We start from the raw sequence: 19,978 nt of genomic DNA, 5'->3' as shown, positions 1-19,978 counted from the left end.
TACTGTAAAATAAGTGAAGTATTTAAATTAAAATTCTGTCTCACAGCCATAAAAGAGTTTGTATGTATGCCCAGAACATCAGTAAGAATGAAACAATTCCTAAACAATTACTAGTTTTCAAGGTTAATTCTGTTGCAAAGAACTTTGAAGCGTCTCATTTCTGTGAGTACGTCTTATATATAGAACAGTCTCTTACAGAACTTTATAATAATATCTGCAGACCTCCATAAGAGACTGTTCTACAGTAGTGCTCAAAATAATAGCAGTCCAATATGACTAACCAGATTAATCACTGTTTTTGGTATAAATTATATTACCACATGTCAAACACTTTACCAGTTGGTGCAGTAGATTCTAAGAAAACAAACAGACTCGGCATTCATGATCTGCATGTTTTTGAGTCTGTGCATTTGAATAATTAATTGACAGGGGGAGTGTTCAAAATAATAGCAGTGTGGAGTTCAATTTGTGAGGTCAATCATTCTGTGAAGAAACAAGTGTGAATCAGGTGGCCCTTATTTAAGGATGAAGCCAGCACATGTTGTACATGCATTTCTCCTTGAAAGCCTGAGAAATATGGGTCTTTCGAGACATTGTTGAGAAGAACAGCGTACTTTAATTAAAAAGTTGATCAGAGAGGGTAAAACTTATAAAGAATTGCAGACAATGATAGGCTGTTCAGCTAAAATTATTTCCAATGCTTTAAGATGGAAAGCAAAACCAGAGAGACGTGGAAGAAAATGGAAGACTACCATTCGTATGGAAAGAAGAATAGCTAGAATGGCAAAGACTCAGCCAATGAACAGCTCCAGGATGATCAAAGACCGTCTCAATTACCTGTGAGTGCGGTGACAGTTAGAAGACGCCTGTGTGAAGCTAATCTCTTAGCAAGAAGTCCAAGCAAAGTTCCACTGTTAAAAAGAGACATGTACTGAAGCGGATACAATTTGCCAAAGAACACATCAACTGGCCTGAAGAGAAATGGAGAAACATTTGTGGACTGATGAAAGTAAAATTGTTCTTTTTGGGTCCTATGGCCACAGACAATTCTGCATTCAAGCCACAGTACACTCTGAAGACAGTGAAGCATGGTGGTGCAAGCATCATGATTTGGGCATGTTTCTCTAACTATGGTGCCGGACCTATTTACCGCATACCAGGGATCATGGACCAGTTTGCATATATTAAAATACTTGAAGAGGTCATGTTGCCTTACGCTGAAGAGGATATGCCCTTGAAATGAGTGTTTCAACAAGACAACGACCCTAAACACACCAGTAAATGAGCAAAATCTTGGTTCCAGTCCAACAAAATTGAGGTTATGTAGTGGCCAGCCCAATCCCCGGACCTTAATCCGATAGAACACTTGTGGGGTGACATCAAAAATGCACTTTCTGAGGCAAAGCCAACAAATGCCAAAAAATTGTGGGATGTAGTCAAAGCATCCTGGGCTAGAATAACAGTTGACAGGAGCCAGAAGTTGGTTGACTCAATATAGATGTGAAGCAGTTCTAAAAAACATTGGGTATACAACTAAATATTAGGTTAGTCATTCATAGGAATGCTAAATCCTCAAAAAAATGTACATATTGTGAGTTTATAAAGACAAATGCAGACACTGCTATTTTTTAGAGCAGCCCAATGTTCAGTCTTTATTTTCTGTAAAGTACCAGTTAAAAATTACATACATTTCTCTTCATGTTTTGAATTAGAAAACAGTGTGCAATTTTCCCAATGCATGGAAATAAAAACTAGTATAAAGATTTTGTGTTTAATGCATGTTTTTGAATACACTGCTATTATTTTGAACTCTACTGTATATACAAGATGTACTCAAAAGCTACGTTTATGCATGGGATTTAGAGCTCTATTCCATATAAAAACAAAGCTCCGACCACTATAAAGAATATAAAAAAGCAACTTTGTCTATAAATATATTCATGTACTTGTTCTGCTAAATAATGTGAAAATTAAATAAAAATGTAAAAAAAATGTATTAATTGCCAAAGAATGGTAAAAACTGCTAAATTATTATGGAAAAAAATTTCGATTCACTTAAAAAATACAAGATTTAATTCTGTACTGTAGTAAAAGTATGTTTTCATGGAAAAACTATCTGTTTGGCAGGTCTCTCCCATTCTCCATATAGGGAAAGACATGTCAATCAAGCCAAGCCTGGAGGGAAGAGGAGGAAAACTGGCTAATGGACTCTTGTTCTTGTGCAGTAAAACTGCAAGGTGCCTGTTAACTGTAGACAGGTGACCTTTAAAGTAGTTTGAAAGCCACAATGACCCAAGAATGCACCAACTGAGAAGTGAACATTTGCTTAGAGTGGTTCTGATTATTGATTTTCAGGAGCATCCCTTCCTTGGCTTCCTGCTTGCCAGGGCATAGAGTGTTCTCCTAACAACGGACCATTCGGACAAGCTGCATTATTGTGCGGCTGACCTTATCTGCACACTCTCCGATGCTGCAAGTAGAGTCGGAAGAGCACAGAGGGAATGAAGCAGGCCGAATCCACTGAGCAACTCTTACAAGCTCTATGAGAAGGAGCTTGTGAGCAGTGTGCTCTTTGTCTAGGAGAATGGCCATCGCTGATAAACTACAGAGGTAGCCTGTCACCTATGTAGGAAGCAATAAACAAAACAATTAAAAATCCCTCTCTTCTTGAACCCAGAACCAAGGTTACAGTGCTAACCACTGAGCCAACATGCTTGATTGTTGGCAGCACATCACCTTGAGTAAACAGCGATTAGAGTATGGACACAAATGTTTATAGCAAAGATCGATCATTCCGATAATGTTTGCACCATTGCAATGATTGCCACAGAGACTGACTTCTTATATTGTTGATGGTGCATGCTCGGCAGTGTATCCGTACATGTAAAGTACCCATAGACCTGTTTATTCTGTATTCTCACCGAATCTCCTCCAGACTGCATCCAGCAGATGATATAAGCTTATTTCCAACTATAAATCTGTACCCCAACAAAGAGGTGAAATAATTGCAGAGCACCTACAATAAAAATGCTGCAGCATAGGGCACAGCCTACAGACTACTCTCACACCGTTTGGAATGATCAGATTTATATTTTTTAAATATTTAGAAAACCCTGTATCATTTCCTTTACACTTCACAAATACTTGCTACTTTGTGTTGGTAGATCACATACAATCCCAATAAAAATATATTTACGTTTGTGGGTGTAATGTGATAAAATGTGGTAAAGTTCAGGGGGTATGAATACTAAGGCACTGTATATGACTAACTTCTGTATTCAAAAACTATGCAAACGTTATATACACATGCATTCCACACTTGCTTTACACATATAAACAATAGATACTTGTGTGTGAGCCCATGTGCCAGAGACCTCTCTAAGATGGGACCCTATGCAAAAGACTTGGCATTCTTTGTGCCTAGACCCCAAATGAACTAGAGAAGCAAGGCATCCAGCTATACTTTGCTCTAATTATATAAAAAGTTCCAGAAAGAGCAATAGATAGAATGCAAGGTTTTGGAGGTAACCCACCACCCCATGCATAATATATAGGGTATGGCCAGCACTACCTACAGTTCTAAATTAATATGCAGGTAAAAGTACGAAGTGGCACCTTATCCGGCCATGTTTCCAAGCCGGTGTTTACTTTGAGAAAACTATATCTGCTTCCCTAGATCATTTGAGGCTCAGGCACAGAGAGAGGGTAGTCGGGTTCCATCACAAAGGCTGCTGTTTGAACAGTGATTTTCAGAGTTTAAGGGGTAGAAAAAAATCCCTGAAGTAAATGTCTTTATAAATAAATACCTAAATACTAGCAAACAACATTTGTTTTTTTCTAAAGAGGCAATCATTATAGAATTAAAATGTCCGTCATCTTGTTACACTGACTCAAACCTGACCTAGAATGTTAGGACAAGAACCTGTGACCATGTGCAGTAGGAAGGTCCGCCGCTGTGACCTGGAGATACTTATATTGTTATTCAGAAAGACAAGGCACACAGGAATGTGAGCAGCCTCATATTACCTCAGCACCCCTGGTATCTCCAGTATTAGACCAGATAGTCATGGTGGACAGAAGTGTGAGCAGTCTCTTCTTACCTCAGCACCCCTGGTATTTCCAGTATTAGACCAGATTGTCAAGGTGGACAGCAGTGTGAGCAGTCTCTTCTTACCTCAGCACCCCTGGCATCTCCAGTATCAGACCAGATAGTCATGGTGGACAGCAGTGTGAGCAGTCTCTTCTTACCTCAGCACCCCTGGTATTTCCAGTATTAGACCAGATTGTCATGGTGGACAGCAGTGTGAGCAGTCTCTTCTTACCTCAGCATCCCTGGTATCACCAGTATTAGATAATCAGGGTGGACAGCAGTGTGAGCGGTTTCTTCTTACTTCAGTGACCCTGGTATCTCCAGTATTAGATAGTCAGGGTGGACAACAGTGTGCGCAACCTCTTCTTACCGCACCCCTGGTATCTCTAGTATTAGATCAGATAGACAGTGTGGACAGCAATGTGAGCAGCCTCTTCTAACCTCAGCACCTCTGGTATCTCCAGTAGTATCGGTGAAGCACGTCTTCCAACATATAAAGCAGGGTGGAGTTTCCTATTGCACATGCTCACAGGCCCGTCCTAACATTCTAGGACAGATTTCTCTTAGTGAAACAAGGCAGTGGCTAATTTAATTCTATAGTGATTACTTCCCTAGACAAAACGATTGAGATTTGCTAATTAAATGTATTCAGGAATTTATTTATACCGACATTTCCGTTGGTTATTTTTTTTTCTATTCCTGGTGTAGCATTCTTTCCTGAATAGAAAATTATAGGCCAAACAGAAGAATGCTAATGTAATGAGGGTTTGGTTGGGTGGTGGTTATGAATGCATGTGTTTGTTCGTTTCTCCTTATAAAGCTGCAATACTTATTCTAATAAAAAAATTGAATTTGGTATATCATCAAAAAGTTAATTTATTTCAGTTCTTCAATACAAAAAGTGAAACGCATATATTATATAGAGTTATTACATACAGAGTGATCTATATCAAGTGTGTATTTCTGTTAGGCTGTGTGCCCACTATGCAGCACCAATTCCGCTGCAGAAACGCTTAAAAAATGCTTGGTAGAAAGTCTGCCATGTTCCCCAATGATAATCCACATGTGCTGTGCACATGCTGCGGAAATTTCCGCTGCGGATTATCATTGCGGAAAAATCCGCAGCACTACCAATTATTTGGCAGAAGCACTGCGTTTCCGCCGCCATTGACTTGCATTGGAGCACATGGAATCCGCATCACTGCATCTGTACATGCAGAATCCATGCGTTTCAAGGTGCGGATAGTACCCGGGTCTGGAGAGGAGGAGACTCTCCTCCGGACCCGGGTACCATAGAACCTGTAAAAAAAAAAAAAGAATAAAATAAAAAATATACATTATACTTACCTTCTGATGGCCCCCGGTCTCCTTAGCGATGCATCTTGGCTTCCCGGCAGCTCGCGATGGTCTGAAAAGGACCTGCCGTGATGTCATAGTCATGTGACGGGTCATGCGACCGCTGACGTCGGCAGGTCCTTTAGTCTACCGTGAGCTGCCGGCAAGCCGAGACAAGGACACTGGGGGCCATCAGAAGGTAAGTATATATTTATTTTTTACCATTCTTTCGGTCACACTATATAAATCCATGCCGGTTGCATGGATTTATATAGTGTGACCAAGTTGACAAGCACTTTCCAAGTGATGCTAAAATCGCTTGGAAAGCGCTTGACAACCCACATGCGGAAATGCATGTGAAGAACGCTTCACATCCGCTTGTCTCTGGCAGGAAAAACGCATGTACAATCCGCATGTACAATCTGCATGCGTTTTTTCTGCCAGGGAGATGCAGAAACGCTCAAAAATAATCCAGAGCATTTCTGCATCGTGGGCACATAGCCTTAATGTTGATGATTATGGCTTACAGCCAATGAAAACACAAAAGTCATTATCTTAGTAAATTAGAATAGTTAACAAAAAACACCTGCAAAGGCTTCCGATGCGTTTAAAAAGGTCCCTTAGTCTGTTTCAGTAGGCTCCACAATCATGGGGGAAGACTGCTGACTTGACAGATGTGGAGTGCGTCAATGACTGCCTTCTGGACAAGGTCCCAGAGTTCCAATTTTCATTTGGAAATCAAGGTCCCAGAGTCTGGAGGAAGAGTGGAGAGGCCACAATCCAAGCTGCTTGAGGTCTAGTGTGAAGTTTCCACAATCAGTGATGGTTTGGGGAGCCATGTCATCTGCTGGTGTAGGTCCACTGGGTTTTATCAAGACCAGAGTCAGCGCAGCCGTCTACCAGGAAATTTTAGAGCACTTCATGCTTCCCTCTGCCAACAAGCTTTTTGGAGATGGAAATTTCATTCTCCAGCAGGACTTGGCACCTGTCCACACTGCCAAAAGTACCAATACCTGGTTTACACACAACAGTATCACTGTGCTTGATTGACCAGCTGACTTGCCTGACCGTAACCCCATAGAGAATCTATGGAGTATTGTCAAGAGGAAGATGAGAGACACCAGACCCAACAATGCAGACGAGCTGAAGGCTGCTATCAAAGCAACCTGGGCTCCCATAACACCTCAGCAGTGCCACAGGCTGATCGCCTCCATGCCACGCCGCATTGATGCAGTAATTGATGCAAAAGGAGCCCCGACCAAGTATTGAGTGCATTTACTGAACATACATTTCAGTAGGACAACATTTCGGATTTTAAAATAATTTTTCAAGCTGTTGTTATAAAGTATTCTAATTTACTGAGATAATGACTTTTGTGTTTTCATTGGCTGTAAGCCATAATCATCAACATTAATAAACACTTGAAATAGATCACTCTGTTTGTAATGACTCTATATAATATATGAGTTTCACTTTTTGTATTGAAGAACTGAAATAAATTTACTTTTTGATGATATTCTAATTTAGTGAGATGCACCTGTATTTTTTACAGATTTGATTTTACATACACAGGACTTCTAATCGGTGATAAATCACTGCTATGCTGCCTTCTGCACAAATGGTTTTGTTCACCTCCCACGTGACAGAGTGCCGCGACTAAGACCTAGCGCAACCTCCTCTGGCTGTGTGACCACTGCCGCCTGTCACATGCAGGTATAGGATAACACACAGGGTTTAGTATTTTACAGCATATTTTTGGAACTTCTCAGATGTCCTACAAGCTCATGTCTAATCACTCTAATAAACTGGAGAGATGTATAAAGTGATGTTTAATGTGAATAGTTATAAGGGAGGCTTACACAAGTCAGGACCTGTTTTGATATGATTTGTGTCTAGAATCTGGGTTTCTCTCCATATTTGACCTTCTGTTCACCATCTTACAGCTTCCATATTCATTTTAACTACGTATATACAAGATGATGATGACGGATTCTATTACACTCCTATCCACAGCAGCATTCACGATTCTGCTCGATTCTGACCCACATTCCCTGCTTGTTCGGATTATTTGCATTCTGAATGTCTTGCACTGGAATTCTCTAGAATGTGGCAAAACAAATTGCACAGCGATTTTGATCATGGTTCCAGTAGCAACCATTAGGAATCTAATAGCAATGTGTGCAAAATCTATTTGCAAGATAAATACAGCCATGTTTCACATAGTTTACGTATTTTATGTCTGTAATTAAAGGGGTTGTTATCACCTATCAACAGGATAGCTCATAATTTAAATGGGTGATCTGGTCTTAAGCTACAAGTCCGAAGTCACTCTATATGACTGCAGACTTATGAATCCTCACATTGAGCACATTCTCCAGTGCTGGCGTTGGGAGCAGGCGGTCATGCAATCGCAAGTATATGATCTGCATAGTCCCGGCCACATTCCGACTAGACTGTTTCCAGTCTCGCTCAATATACTTGCATTGAACAAGGCTGGACACAGTCTAGTCAGCACGTGACCGCATTTATGCAAACCACATACTTGCAGTAACACCCCTACCACTCCCAGCAAAGGTACTGGAGAAGTGCACACAATGTGAGGATTCACAAGTCTGCAGTCTTTAAGAGTGGCTGAAGACTTGTAGCTTAAGACTGGACAACCCATTTAATAATCGGTGGGGGTCCAATCTGCAGATCAAGGGAATTTTTATACAAAATGGAAGGGCTGGTCAGATGCTTGACTGTGACTACATTCATTCTCTATGAGGTCGCCAGAAAAAGCCTAGCGCAGTGGTCGGCAGGTGCAAGGAGCGACGGCTGAGCATGCGCACTGCAGCTTTATTCTAAAAGGCATACAAAGTGCCCCGTTCAGTTGATCAGTGTGATCCCAGCAGTCGGACCCCCACCAATCAATAAGTTATCACCTAATGTGTGGATAGATAACTTGTGTTCTCTGAATAACCCCTTTAAACTGTAAAATGGTGAGAGAAAATATAGTAGATAGTTGAAAACCACAGATGTTATACCAACTGCAGGATGAATCCCCCATCCTCTCTTGCCCCCCAGTTCCCTTATTACAGTTTATGCACACAATGGAGGTAGAGCCACACTGGCTAACCCAGATGATACGACGACAGTACCAAGCGTCAGGTATAATATTCTCCATGTAGATACAATATATTAAAATGCTTTTAAGGAGTTATCTGGTTGAGAAAATTCCCTTCACAATACCCTAATGACGCCTTCTTAGTCAACAGAGGGATTGTCCTTATTAAGCACCTGCAGAGGGTCTCTTCTTAGAGGACCAGGTATGTCCTACAGTGCATCATGGAATCATGCAGGAGCATTCAACACTTGCCATGAAGTTCCCCACAATACAATCTGTGGGGTCCTAGCAGGGTTCCCTAACATAAAACGTTCTTTCCAGATTTAACTATTAAAGATACAATGAAATAATTATTATTAATTAATTAAGGTTAGTTAGCAATGGATCTGATGGAGGAGGAGACCACATAACCATGAGTAATGGATGAGATGAGCCTTTGAGCGCTGATTACGAGTCTTAACACTTACTTTGGTATTGAAGTCAAGAGCTTTCTGTGACGTCTTGTACAGTTCTGGATACTTTAACATATTCTCTTTGCGGCAGGATCTTTCAAATATTCCAAGGGTCAGCGGAGGAAGTGCTGTGAACATCTGAAGGACAGCGAGACCACTTAACAGGAGTGTTGTGTTGACACTACCGTCATCCACTAATAGTTTATACACGTAGCCTGAAACCTACCACATTGTACAGACCAATGCACCATCGCTCAAAGAGGATCTGTCCGGAGAACCCGTTCATGAAGGCAAACCAAATCTAAAAAAAAATATTAAAATGATTTAATAAATTAATTGTGATATTGGGTAAAAAACAAACATAGATCCTAATGTAGTCATTTCATTTGGTATGAATAAATTGTGTAATTAACATTTGTAGGGAATCTGTTTTCTATTTAATTGGAGAACCCTATGATATAGGGGCAGATAATCTGATTCCAAAATGTATCACTCAGTGTGCTGCTTGTTATAGATTCAATAAAAATCAGTGACTGGTCAGAAGGAGATTATCACTAGAGGACTAGTTGTCTCATGGTATGTAGTCCTCCTGCTCTGTGTTACCCTGCCCTCAACACTGATTGGCTGCCTTCTGCATATGCACAGTGTACAGTGTACACAGAAAGCAGCCAGTCAGTGGTGTGGGCGGGGTTATACAGAGCTCAGCATATAGAGAACTGAAGAAGAGTAAACCGTGGTTTTATGAAAAACTAAACCAAGCAGCCCAGTGACACTGCTGGAATCAGGGTCTCTGCCTCTACAATATGCTCCTCTCAGATTACATAGCAAAAGCCTGATGACAGATTCCCTTTAAGATTTAGTCTCCAAGCTGTAATGTAACAATTCACATATATTGCAGCATTCATTGACCTACTTGTACATTACACTACAAAATGACTGTTCAAACAAGCACGGGCAATTGGTGCGCCTTTCCAAGGATTCCTACCTTTTTCTGGCTCCTATAAGGCTAGAGCTATCAATCAAGGAAGAGGAGGGTGAAGATAAATTGAAAACAAATAAGTGGGAAGATGCACTTAAGTGCCCGGCCATACGAAGGGTGCACAGAGCACCTGTACTTGCTTTCATCAATCAACTTGTGCCGACAGATTCCCTTGAAAATCACTAAGGCAATTTGAAAGATCTACTCTACAATATACCTGCTTTCAACAAAAGAAAGTGCGGGAATCTCCAGAACATTATGTGCAAGGAGTTTTACTATGAAGATCTTCATATATCCAGATCAATTAGATATTGTCGTTTCATTACTCTATATATTGTAAGTGACAATGATGAAGGACGGCGGTCCGAAACGCGCGTCGGGGCAGCGTCACGTGGCCGGCTATTACTCTCAGGTATAATATGAGCGTCTTTGCATCTACTCTCTCGTTTTGTATACTTTTTTGAATCTTCCCTCTCTTTTCTTTTTACTCTATGACAGTCATTATTGTCAGTAGTGTATTTTCTCTACTATTTCTATTTAATCGATTGTGGCCTAGTGGTTATTTGGTCTGGCAGTGCACACTTTTGGTATTTTACAATACTGTATTTATTATAATATTTATTACTAATTACTATCACATTATTATTCTTAATATTTATTGCCTGCCTATACATGCCACGCCTCTTGGTAGTTTCTCGACAGTAGTCGCTCATACATTTCTCTATCATGTGTTTTATATGTCCATAATTTAATTAATTAAATTTTTTTCTCTAATTATGTAATCGCCGGTTCAGCGTACGCTTTTTTATAAACCGTATGGTATACCACCCTGTCTAATAAAGGTATTTTATACATTATATCCCTGCCTTTCCATTATTATTTTTTGGATCTTATGTTCGGTTTTCTTTCCTTTTTTTCAATTTATTATACCGAATGGTCTGCCATTCATTGGTCCTTATATTGTATTTCCAGCCTTGGATTTTAGCCAGTGACTGGAGTGATTTTGGTCTTGCATATTCTAAATACATTGTACAGTGGTTTTCCTCTTTTTCCTATATTGTAAGCGACGTAATACAGTCACCCATGTGAAATTTTTATGAATGATGCAGTTGACTAGGGGTGCCATTACCTAGGGCTGACCGTGGGGTGCCATTACCTAGAGCTCACCGTGGGGTGCCATTACCTAGGGCTCACCGTGGGGTGCCATTACCTAGGGCTGACCGTGGGGTGCCATTACCTAGGGCTGACCGTGGGGTGCCATTACCTGGGGCTGACCGTGGGGTGCCATTACCTGGGGCTGACCGTGGGGTGCCATTACCTGGGGCTGACCGTGGGGTGCTACTACCTGGGGCTGACCGTGGGGTGCTATTACATAGGGCTGACTGTGGGTTGCTATTACATAGGGCTGACCGTGGGGTGCTATTACATAGGGCTGACTGTGGGTTGCTATTACCTAGGGCTGACCGTGGGGTGCCATTACCTAGGGCTGACTGTGGGGTGCCATTACCTAGGGCTGACCGTGGGGTGCCATTACCTGGGGCTGACCGTATGGTGCCATTACCTGGGGCTGACCGTGGGGTGCTACTACATAGGGCTGACTGTGGGTTGCTATTACCTAGGGCTGACCGTGGGGTGCCATTACCTAGGGCTGACTGTGGGGTGCCATTACCTAGGGCTGACCGTGGGGTGCCATTACCTGGGGCTGACCGTGGGGTGCCATTACCTGGGGCTGACCGTGGGGTGCCATTACCTGGGGCTGACCGTATGGTGCCATTACCTGGGGCTGACCGTGGGGTGCTACTACATAGGGCTGACTGTGGGTTGCTATTACATAGGGCTGACCGTGGGGTGCTATTACATAGGGCTGACAGTGGGGTGCTATTACATAGGGGGGTGGGGTGCTATTACATAGGGCTGACCGTGGGGTGCTATTATATAGGGGTGACCGTGGGGTGCTCCACCTCTCCACCATGGCCAAGACCAAAGAGCTGTCTAAGGACTCCAGGGACAAAATTGTAGACCTGCACAAGGCAGGGATGGGCTACAGGACAATAGGCAAGCAGCTTGGTGAGAAGGCAAAAACTGTTGGCACAATTATTAGAAAATGGAAGAAACACAAGATGACTGTCAATCTTCCTCGGTCTGGGGCTCCATGCAAGATCTCGCCTCGTGGGGTAAGGATGATTCTGAGAAAGGTCAGGAATCAGCCCAGAGCTACAAGGGAGGACCTGCTCAATAACCTAAAGAGAGTTGGGACCACAGTCTCAAACATTACCATTAGTAACACACTAGGCCGTCATGGATTAAAATCCAGCAGGGTACGCAAGGTCCCCCTGCTCACGTCACCACATGTCCAGGCCTGTTCGAAGTTTGCCAATGACCATCTGGATGATCCAGAGCAGGTATGGGAGAAGGTCATGTGGTCAGATGAGACCAAAATAGAACTTTTTGGTATCAACTCCATTCGCTGTGTTTGGAGGAAGAAGAAGGATGATTACAACCCCAAGAACACCATCCCAACCGTAAAGCAAGGTGGGGGAAACACCATACTTTAGGGGTGATTTTCTACAAAGGGGACAGGACGACTGCACTGTATTGAAGGGAGGATGGATGGGGTCATGTATCGTGAGATTTTGGCCAACAACCTCCTTCCCTCAGTAAGAGCATTGAAGATGGGTCGTGGCTCGGTCTTCCAGCATGACAATGACCCGAAACACACAACCAGGGCAACTAAAAAGTGGCTCTGTAAGAAGCATTTCAAGGTCCTGGAGTGGCCTAGCCAGTCTCCAGACCTGAACGCAATAGAAAATCTTTGGAGGGAGCTGAAACTTAATGTTACCCAGCAACAGCCCCGAAACCTGAAAGATCTGGAGAAGATCTGTATGGAGGAGTGGGCCAAAATCCCTGCTACAGTGTGTGCAAACTTGGTCAAGAACTACAGGAAAGGTCTGACTGCTGTAATTGCAAACAAATGTTTCTTTACCAAATATTAAATTCTGTTTTTCTATTGTATCAAATACTTATTTCATGCAATAAAATGCAAATTAATTATGTAAAAATCATACAATGTAATTTTCTAGTGTTTATTTTTAGATTCTGTCTCTCACAGGTGAAGTGTACCTACGATGAAAATTACAGACCTCTCCATTCTTTGTAGGTGGGAAAACTTGCAAAATCGGCAGTAAATCAAATATTTATTTTCCCCACTGTATGTATATAATGATTCGATGAGGCGGATGAATCTACAAACTAATATCAAGGGTAAAACATTGCTGTATCAATAAGAGGGGTGAAAAACACACACTCGGCTCTGCTATATTTGTGACTCCAACCTTACATTTGCATGGCCAATAAACAGTTGCTTGTTTTCAGAATAAATGATTTGGTAGAAAGAGATACCCAGTGGTAATTCCTAATAAATGTCTGGATGAACAGGTCATCAATATATGGATTTAGACTTCACATCTTTAAAAATACATTTAGGGATTGGTAAATTACTGGTAATAATTCACAATACTGACCCGACAAGTCAGATCTTGGCCAGCAAGGAAAGGATTAAAGAAACGAGCTGAGGGGGAGCACTTCCCTGCTGGTGATACAATAAGTGCATGACATGCCGTACAAATGAATTTTAGAAACAATGTCCTGGGCTTTGTGACAGTGAACGCTTCATTTAGTCACATTATGGAAGCATGAATTGCTACAAATTCACCATTTATCAATATATACCCAAGCGGGCTTCCTGAAGAATAGCTGCTTAGGACAAAACAGTTCTTTCACTATTACCAACACCAGCTTTTTTTTTTTCGACAAAAAAAGGGAGTTTGGGGGAAGAAAAAAAAGCAAACAAAAAAAACCCCAAATTGCTACATCCAGCAAAGTGAGAGAGAGAAAAACTCCTATGTACTCCGCACGCACTGGAAAGAACATCACTGCAGAAGCTTTAAGAGAGGAAAAAGTCACATGCAAACTAACAAGAAAAACAAAATAGGATCCATAGATACATCCCTGAGGAAAGTACCCGATGTGCTAAACGTAATATTTATACAAAATATTTTATTGCCGATGCATCTAAACTAAGAAAAGTGAAAGCATTTTGCACATTCTTGATGGAAAATCTTCTATCTTTTCTGTCCCCAGCTCGATGCAGACGCATTATTACAGACTACGTACAGGTTAGATGCACTGCAGCCTCTCCGGATAATTGTCACTTGATCAACTGCTGGTATAAAAGGTATCTGGATAATTGTCTGGACATTTAGGACCAATTGACTTGTGTTGTTTTGGACCACGGTTCCAAAAATGCATCAAAAACAGCGCCAAATACGTCAAATTATTTTACCTGTAATAAACATAGCACAGAAAAAACACAGAAACTTTGGTGAAATTGCTGTAGTTTTTCATGCCGTTTTTGCCACGGTGGTCAACAACTAATGTAAAATAACCCTATGGGTCTGTGCAAATGTTAAGTATCTGTTGCAAAAATTTCTGCATCTCTTGGCAGGAAAAGTGCTGAGTAAAATAAGGGTTTTTTTTTATACGTTTTTGGCAGATTTTTACCCACTCATTAGTAGAGTGAAATCAGCAGCAAAAACACTGAAAGAACTGACATCCTGCAGATATAAATCTGCAGCGAATCTGTAACGTGTGCATGAGACTTCAGAAATCTCATTCACTTTGCTGGCATTAGGAAACCTTTCAGGTTTTGGGACAAATCTGCAGCGTGTGCACAGGCTCTTAGGGCAAAAACCCCATAGTGCTCGTGTTATTAGACGATTTTGACAACCCTTCTTAAAAGGCGTAAAATAAGAAAAGCTTTCATCAGTGGCATAAATTGAAGTTTGTGGGTCCCAATTTAAAATCTTCAGCGCGGTCCCCAAATATCACAGGTGTTTAATAGTAATTGTCTTTTCATATGGGACAAGGACCTTTTGGGCCCCCCTAGTCTCCAGGGCCCTGGTATGATTGTAACCCCTGCCCTATTATAGTTACGCCCCTACTTGTGCTCAGTGATGTTGGCGCCATTGATCCCGGTGGATAATGTGACTTGTTGCATCATGTGAGTGCTGCAGTCAATCATTGGTCACTAGTCAGCTGCAGCCTTTACTATTTCGTCATGACGGATGACCTCTCTGACAAACCATCTCATTCTCCCATCTGTTCTTTACTCCTCATTAATCACTTGTGTGTCAGCAAGAGGTAAAAAACTACAGCTAGCTCGTAACGGTGAACAGACATTGATCTGCATAGGAGCTGTGTACACAAAATATAATTTTTAATCTGGACTATTTGCCATATTTTTTTCCTAATTTTTAAGCCATAAATACACTGGCACAATGGTGATCACACTAAGGAATCACTTTGGGACCAGCCCTTCATGTGCCCCGTGGCTTAAACAGGGTCACCAGATTTCTTTTTTTTTTGTTATAAAGGTTTTTTTCTTTTGCAAAACTGCCAATCAAAATGAGCACAGACAGTCTGTTCAGATGGCATTTGTGAGGCACAAGGGGGGCGTCGCAGGCCGGCCCCCCACAGCCACTCTCTGATGCAGCATTTCTGCATACTAAGTAGCAGCTTACAAACAGTCAGTAACTTGCTGCTCCCACGCCGGCTCCGCACAAAAACCAAGTCACATTCCTGGATGGGCTCTCGGCCGCCTTTTTTTTCTCCAAGCATTGGTCCTGTCAACATCTGTAAAACGTGTTATTCTTGGCAGAAAATGGCTAACCGGGAAATCATCAAAATGCCTCGGAATTACATTAAATCTGTTTTCTTTATGGCCCTAAAAAAAGCCAGCGAGAAATCATTAATATCCAACAGCCAAAAGGATAATTTGCTAAATGGCCTGGAGGAGTGAGATGGTGTTACAGAGCGAGGGACAGCACAAAGACTGTACAAACCCAGCACAATACTCCTTGTTCTTACAAGAGAGCATAGCACTGGGGAGAGGCAATGTCTGGCACGTATAGCACCAGAGCAGGGGCGTCCAACCCCACATCGAAAAAAAGAAGAGTCGTCTTCAGCCGCCTATTAAATAGGCAAAAAGTAATGAAAGCTGATTAATAAAAGGTCCGTGCATAGATTCCATAATAATCCTAATTACTCAGCGTCCCATTTAAAATCATTGAGGAAGTCCAAAGTCTGTGATCAAAAATCTACATTTTTAAGTAATAAAATGTCATTGATTATTTTTTTTGTTATACTTTTTTTTATTATAAAAGTGAAGAGGGCAACAGAAGACTAGTAAGAAGGGGCTATTGAGTGCTAGGGTAGTTGGGGTCCCTGCTGAAGGCCCCTATGGCTGCCATCTTTGTCCTCCAATGAAGCCCAGATTGGAACTGGGCTTCATAGAATCGTGTAAAGGGGCTGTTTGACCTTGGGCTACAAGTCTGCAGTCCCCCCTCTATGTGACTGTAAATTTGTGAATCCTGACATTGTGCACGCTGTGCGCTGTGAGGATTCTCCGGTGCCGGGAACGGCGGGTGCATAACTGCAAGTGTGTGATACATATACTCCTGGCCACATTCCAACTAGACGTGTCCGACCTCACTCAATACACTTGCATTATGCAAGGCCGCACCCATCTATCTGGCACGTGATTGCATGTATATAAATCCCATACTTGCGGTTACGCACCCACCGCCAACACACGCAGTATGCACAATGTGAGGATTCACAATTCTGCAGTCACATAGAGCCTCAGACTGGACAACCTTTAAAGAGGTATTCCCATCTCTGAGATCCTATCCCAATATGTAGTAGGTGTAATAATAATATTAGCAAATACCTCCAATTAGAAGTTGTAGCTTGTTGTTTCAGATGTAATGGCCACATGCACAGTCTAATAGCAGAAGCCAATAGAGATAAATGTAATGTCAGAACAGTTACCCAAAAGTGTCTGTAAAGCTGCCAATATATGGGAACCAGAAACTAAACCTGAACCTCGCACCATCACAACGTAAATTTTAGGCCCATTACTCTGTGCTTATTTCTTACTATATCTTTTATAGCGGTCAGAGCCTTTTTTTCTAATAATTGGCTCCACATTCCTTGCACTGATTTAAATTAAAGGGATTATCCAAGTATGGACAACCTCTTAAAGGGAATCTGTCAGTAGGTTTTTGCTACCTCATCTGAGAGCAGCCTGATGTAGGCAAAGAGAAGCTGAATCCAATGATTTATCACTTAGATTACTGGGTGCAGCCGTAATCTCTTAAGTGATAAATCCTTCAGTTAGTAAACAACAGTACACACAATTCTATGTTTCAGTCTCTATCTCATGCTGTCTTCAGATTACATAGCAAAAACCTGCTGACAGATTCCCTTTAAATGCGCAAGTCCCCAGGGTAAAATAAGAAAAGCCTATACTCACCTTATTACTGGAGCCATTCCAGCAATCCCACGCTCGTATGACATTTTTGTGTTATGCGAGCACTGCAGCCGATCCGTATCTGCTGACCGGCTTCTACCTTCAATATTTCATCAGAGCAGAAGTCTGCTCTCATAGAACATTGATGAGCTGCAGATGACCATCTACTGCTGACTGGCTGCAGTGCTCACGTGACACAATGTCAGGTCACCCACTGGGAATAGTGGAGCTGACATTGCAGGAACAGCGCTGCTGCAGGAAATGAGTATCCATTGTTTTTGTTCTCTGTGTTGCACTGAATGAGTTGAGCAGAGGTTGTCCTGTAGTGGACAATCCCTTTAAAAAAATAACCTGTAGGATACTTACTGCCTCCAATAGGGGTTATGATTAGGGGCTAACTGGATACTGTTTATTTCAATGTCATCTCTTCACAGGTGGAAATTTTGCAAATACATGTGACGTCCTGCACTGAGGATAGGATGGCTACGTTGAGGAAGACGTCAATCACACCAGGGGAGATTACAAGATCTGAGCCTGGACGATCTGGGGATAGAGACATCCTACTGGACTAGACCTAATTAGCATACTCATTAGCAACTCATTAAAGGGTAATATGAACAAGACATCAAGGACTATCTGAACGCAGTAATCGGTACTTTTTCAATAAATGGTGACATGTCCCTTTTAAACTTAAAACCCCCAAAAAGGCAAATATTCACTTTAAAAAGGGGTGACCCTCTTAAAATCGCACTGAAGAACTCCAGGAATTACACATATGAATAAGAGATGGCAGTAAAGACCAATCCAGCATTATTACTGATGGTCCCATGATGCAGACCTGTTTATTGTGTTACCAGAAGCTTGACCTGTCCATGAACATCACTAAAGAAAGAAAATCCCTATTATGGTAAATCCTAAACCTTCATGCAATTGAGAAAGGCACATAGTTCTTATCAAGCAGGTGTCATCGCCTACCTCGATAATATAAAGCACAATATTCTTGTAGAAACAATACAAAATGCACTTGGCCACTCGGTTATAATTCCAGGCACCGTGGACCAGTAATAAGTTCTTCAGGTACTTAAACTGCAAGAAAAAACATAAAAAGAGTAAAAAGACAAATAAATCTTCACCGTATAACAACCAACTACCATTTCCCAAACATAAGATTAATTTAATGAATAGCTTAATGGAGGACAAGCCATGTGAGAATGATGTTTTCATTGAAGCGTTAAGTCCGTAGAGCTGCTAATTTATGCATCCAAACACTATTTACAAGGTAATGGTCCAGCAGGATGTGCTCCACGTATATTTGGCAGCGGGCGAAAGTGAATTGATTGGACCCGTTGTGCGTTTCGTATAAGTAATTTACAAAACTTGTGAAATGCCTGAAATATTGTATTAAACTTATCCAAAATATAAGTAGTCTAAAGAGGCGAAAATAGAAATAAAAAATGGGGCACTCAGCCTTACCTGTGCTATGGAGTAGTCAGAGGAGTTTGCAGCTTGGAGTCCTTCATTACCACTTATCCCAACACCAACATGTGCGGTCTGGATCATGCTGACATCATTCGCTCCGTCGCCGATAGCCAGGGTGATAACTTTCACCTGTTTCTTCACCATATCTACCACCTCAGATTTCTGAAGAGGAGACACCCTTCACATAAACCATAAAATATAATTAATAACTCAAAATAAATTCCAGTAGCACATCATTTATGTTTATTCATAGCAATTTTACATTTAGTAGAGAAAAAAAAAATATAAAAAAAATGTGTTTATATATACGGTGAAAGACCTATAAATGAAGGTCTTTATTATTAAGGAAAAAGAAATCCAAACCTACAGGGCCCTGTGTGAAAAAGTGATTGCCCTCTAAACCTAACAACTAATTGGGCCACCCTTAGCAGCAAAAACTGCAATCATGGGTTTGCGATAACTGGCAATGAGTCTTTTACAACGCTCTGGAAGAATTTTGGACACGCATCTTTGCAAAATTTTTGTAATTCGGCCACAATGGATGGTTTCCGAGCATGAACAGCCTTTTTAAGGTTATGCCACAGCATCTCAATCGGATTAAGGTCAGGATTTTGACTAGGCCACTCCAAAGTCTTAATTTTGTTTTCCTTAAGCCATTCAGAGGTGGACTTGCTGGTGTATTTTGGATCACTGTCCTGCTGCATAACCCAAGTGCGCTTCAGCTTGAGGTAATGAACAGATGGCCGGACATTCTACTTCAGGATTTTTTGGTAGACAGCAGAATTCATGGTTCCATTTACCACAGAAAGTCTTTCAGGTCCTGAAGCAGCAAAACAGCCCCAGACCATCACACTACTACCACCAAATTTTACTGTTGGTATAATGATCCTTTTCTGAAATGCTGTGTTACTTCTACACCAGATGTAATGGGACATACACCTTCCAAAAAGTACAACTTTTGTTTCGTCAGTACACAGAGTACTCTCCCAAAAGTCTTGGCGTGGCGATCATCAAGATGTTTTCTGGTAAAACTGAGACAAGCCTTTATGTTCTTTTTGCTCAGCAGTAGTTTTCGTCTTGGAACTCTGACATGCATGCCATTTTTCTCTTTCTTATGGTGGAGTCATGAACACTGATCTTAACTGAGGCAAGTGAGGCCCTGCAGTTG

General features: G+C 41.5%; 1 protein-coding gene across 5 annotated transcripts in view; it reads right to left on the bottom strand.

Annotated features, from left to right (window-relative positions):
• ATP8A1 (ATPase phospholipid transporting 8A1) overlaps window positions 1-19,978 on the bottom strand; it is a 250,232-nt gene that overhangs the window by 28,021 nt on the left and 202,233 nt on the right. For all 5 annotated transcript variants that reach the window (XM_073645564.1, XM_073645562.1, XM_073645563.1 and 2 more), the window contains 4 exons: window positions 18,805-18,988; window positions 18,307-18,417; window positions 9,210-9,284; window positions 8,999-9,121 (listed from right to left, as the gene is read on the bottom strand). In XM_073645564.1, coding sequence (XP_073501665.1) covers window positions 8,999-9,121; window positions 9,210-9,284; window positions 18,307-18,417; window positions 18,805-18,988 — 493 coding nt within the window. The remainder of the gene's footprint in view (window positions 1-8,998; window positions 9,122-9,209; window positions 9,285-18,306; window positions 18,418-18,804; window positions 18,989-19,978) is intronic.

The sequence above is a fragment of the Phyllobates terribilis genome, unplaced genomic scaffold (genome assembly GCF_046119375.1).
Source record: "Phyllobates terribilis strain yellow unplaced genomic scaffold, ASM4611937v1 Scaffold_1__5_contigs__length_1240528914, whole genome shotgun sequence".
Taxonomy (NCBI): domain Eukaryota; kingdom Metazoa; phylum Chordata; class Amphibia; order Anura; family Dendrobatidae; genus Phyllobates; species Phyllobates terribilis.
This window is presented reverse-complemented; position numbering and strand designations above follow the sequence as displayed.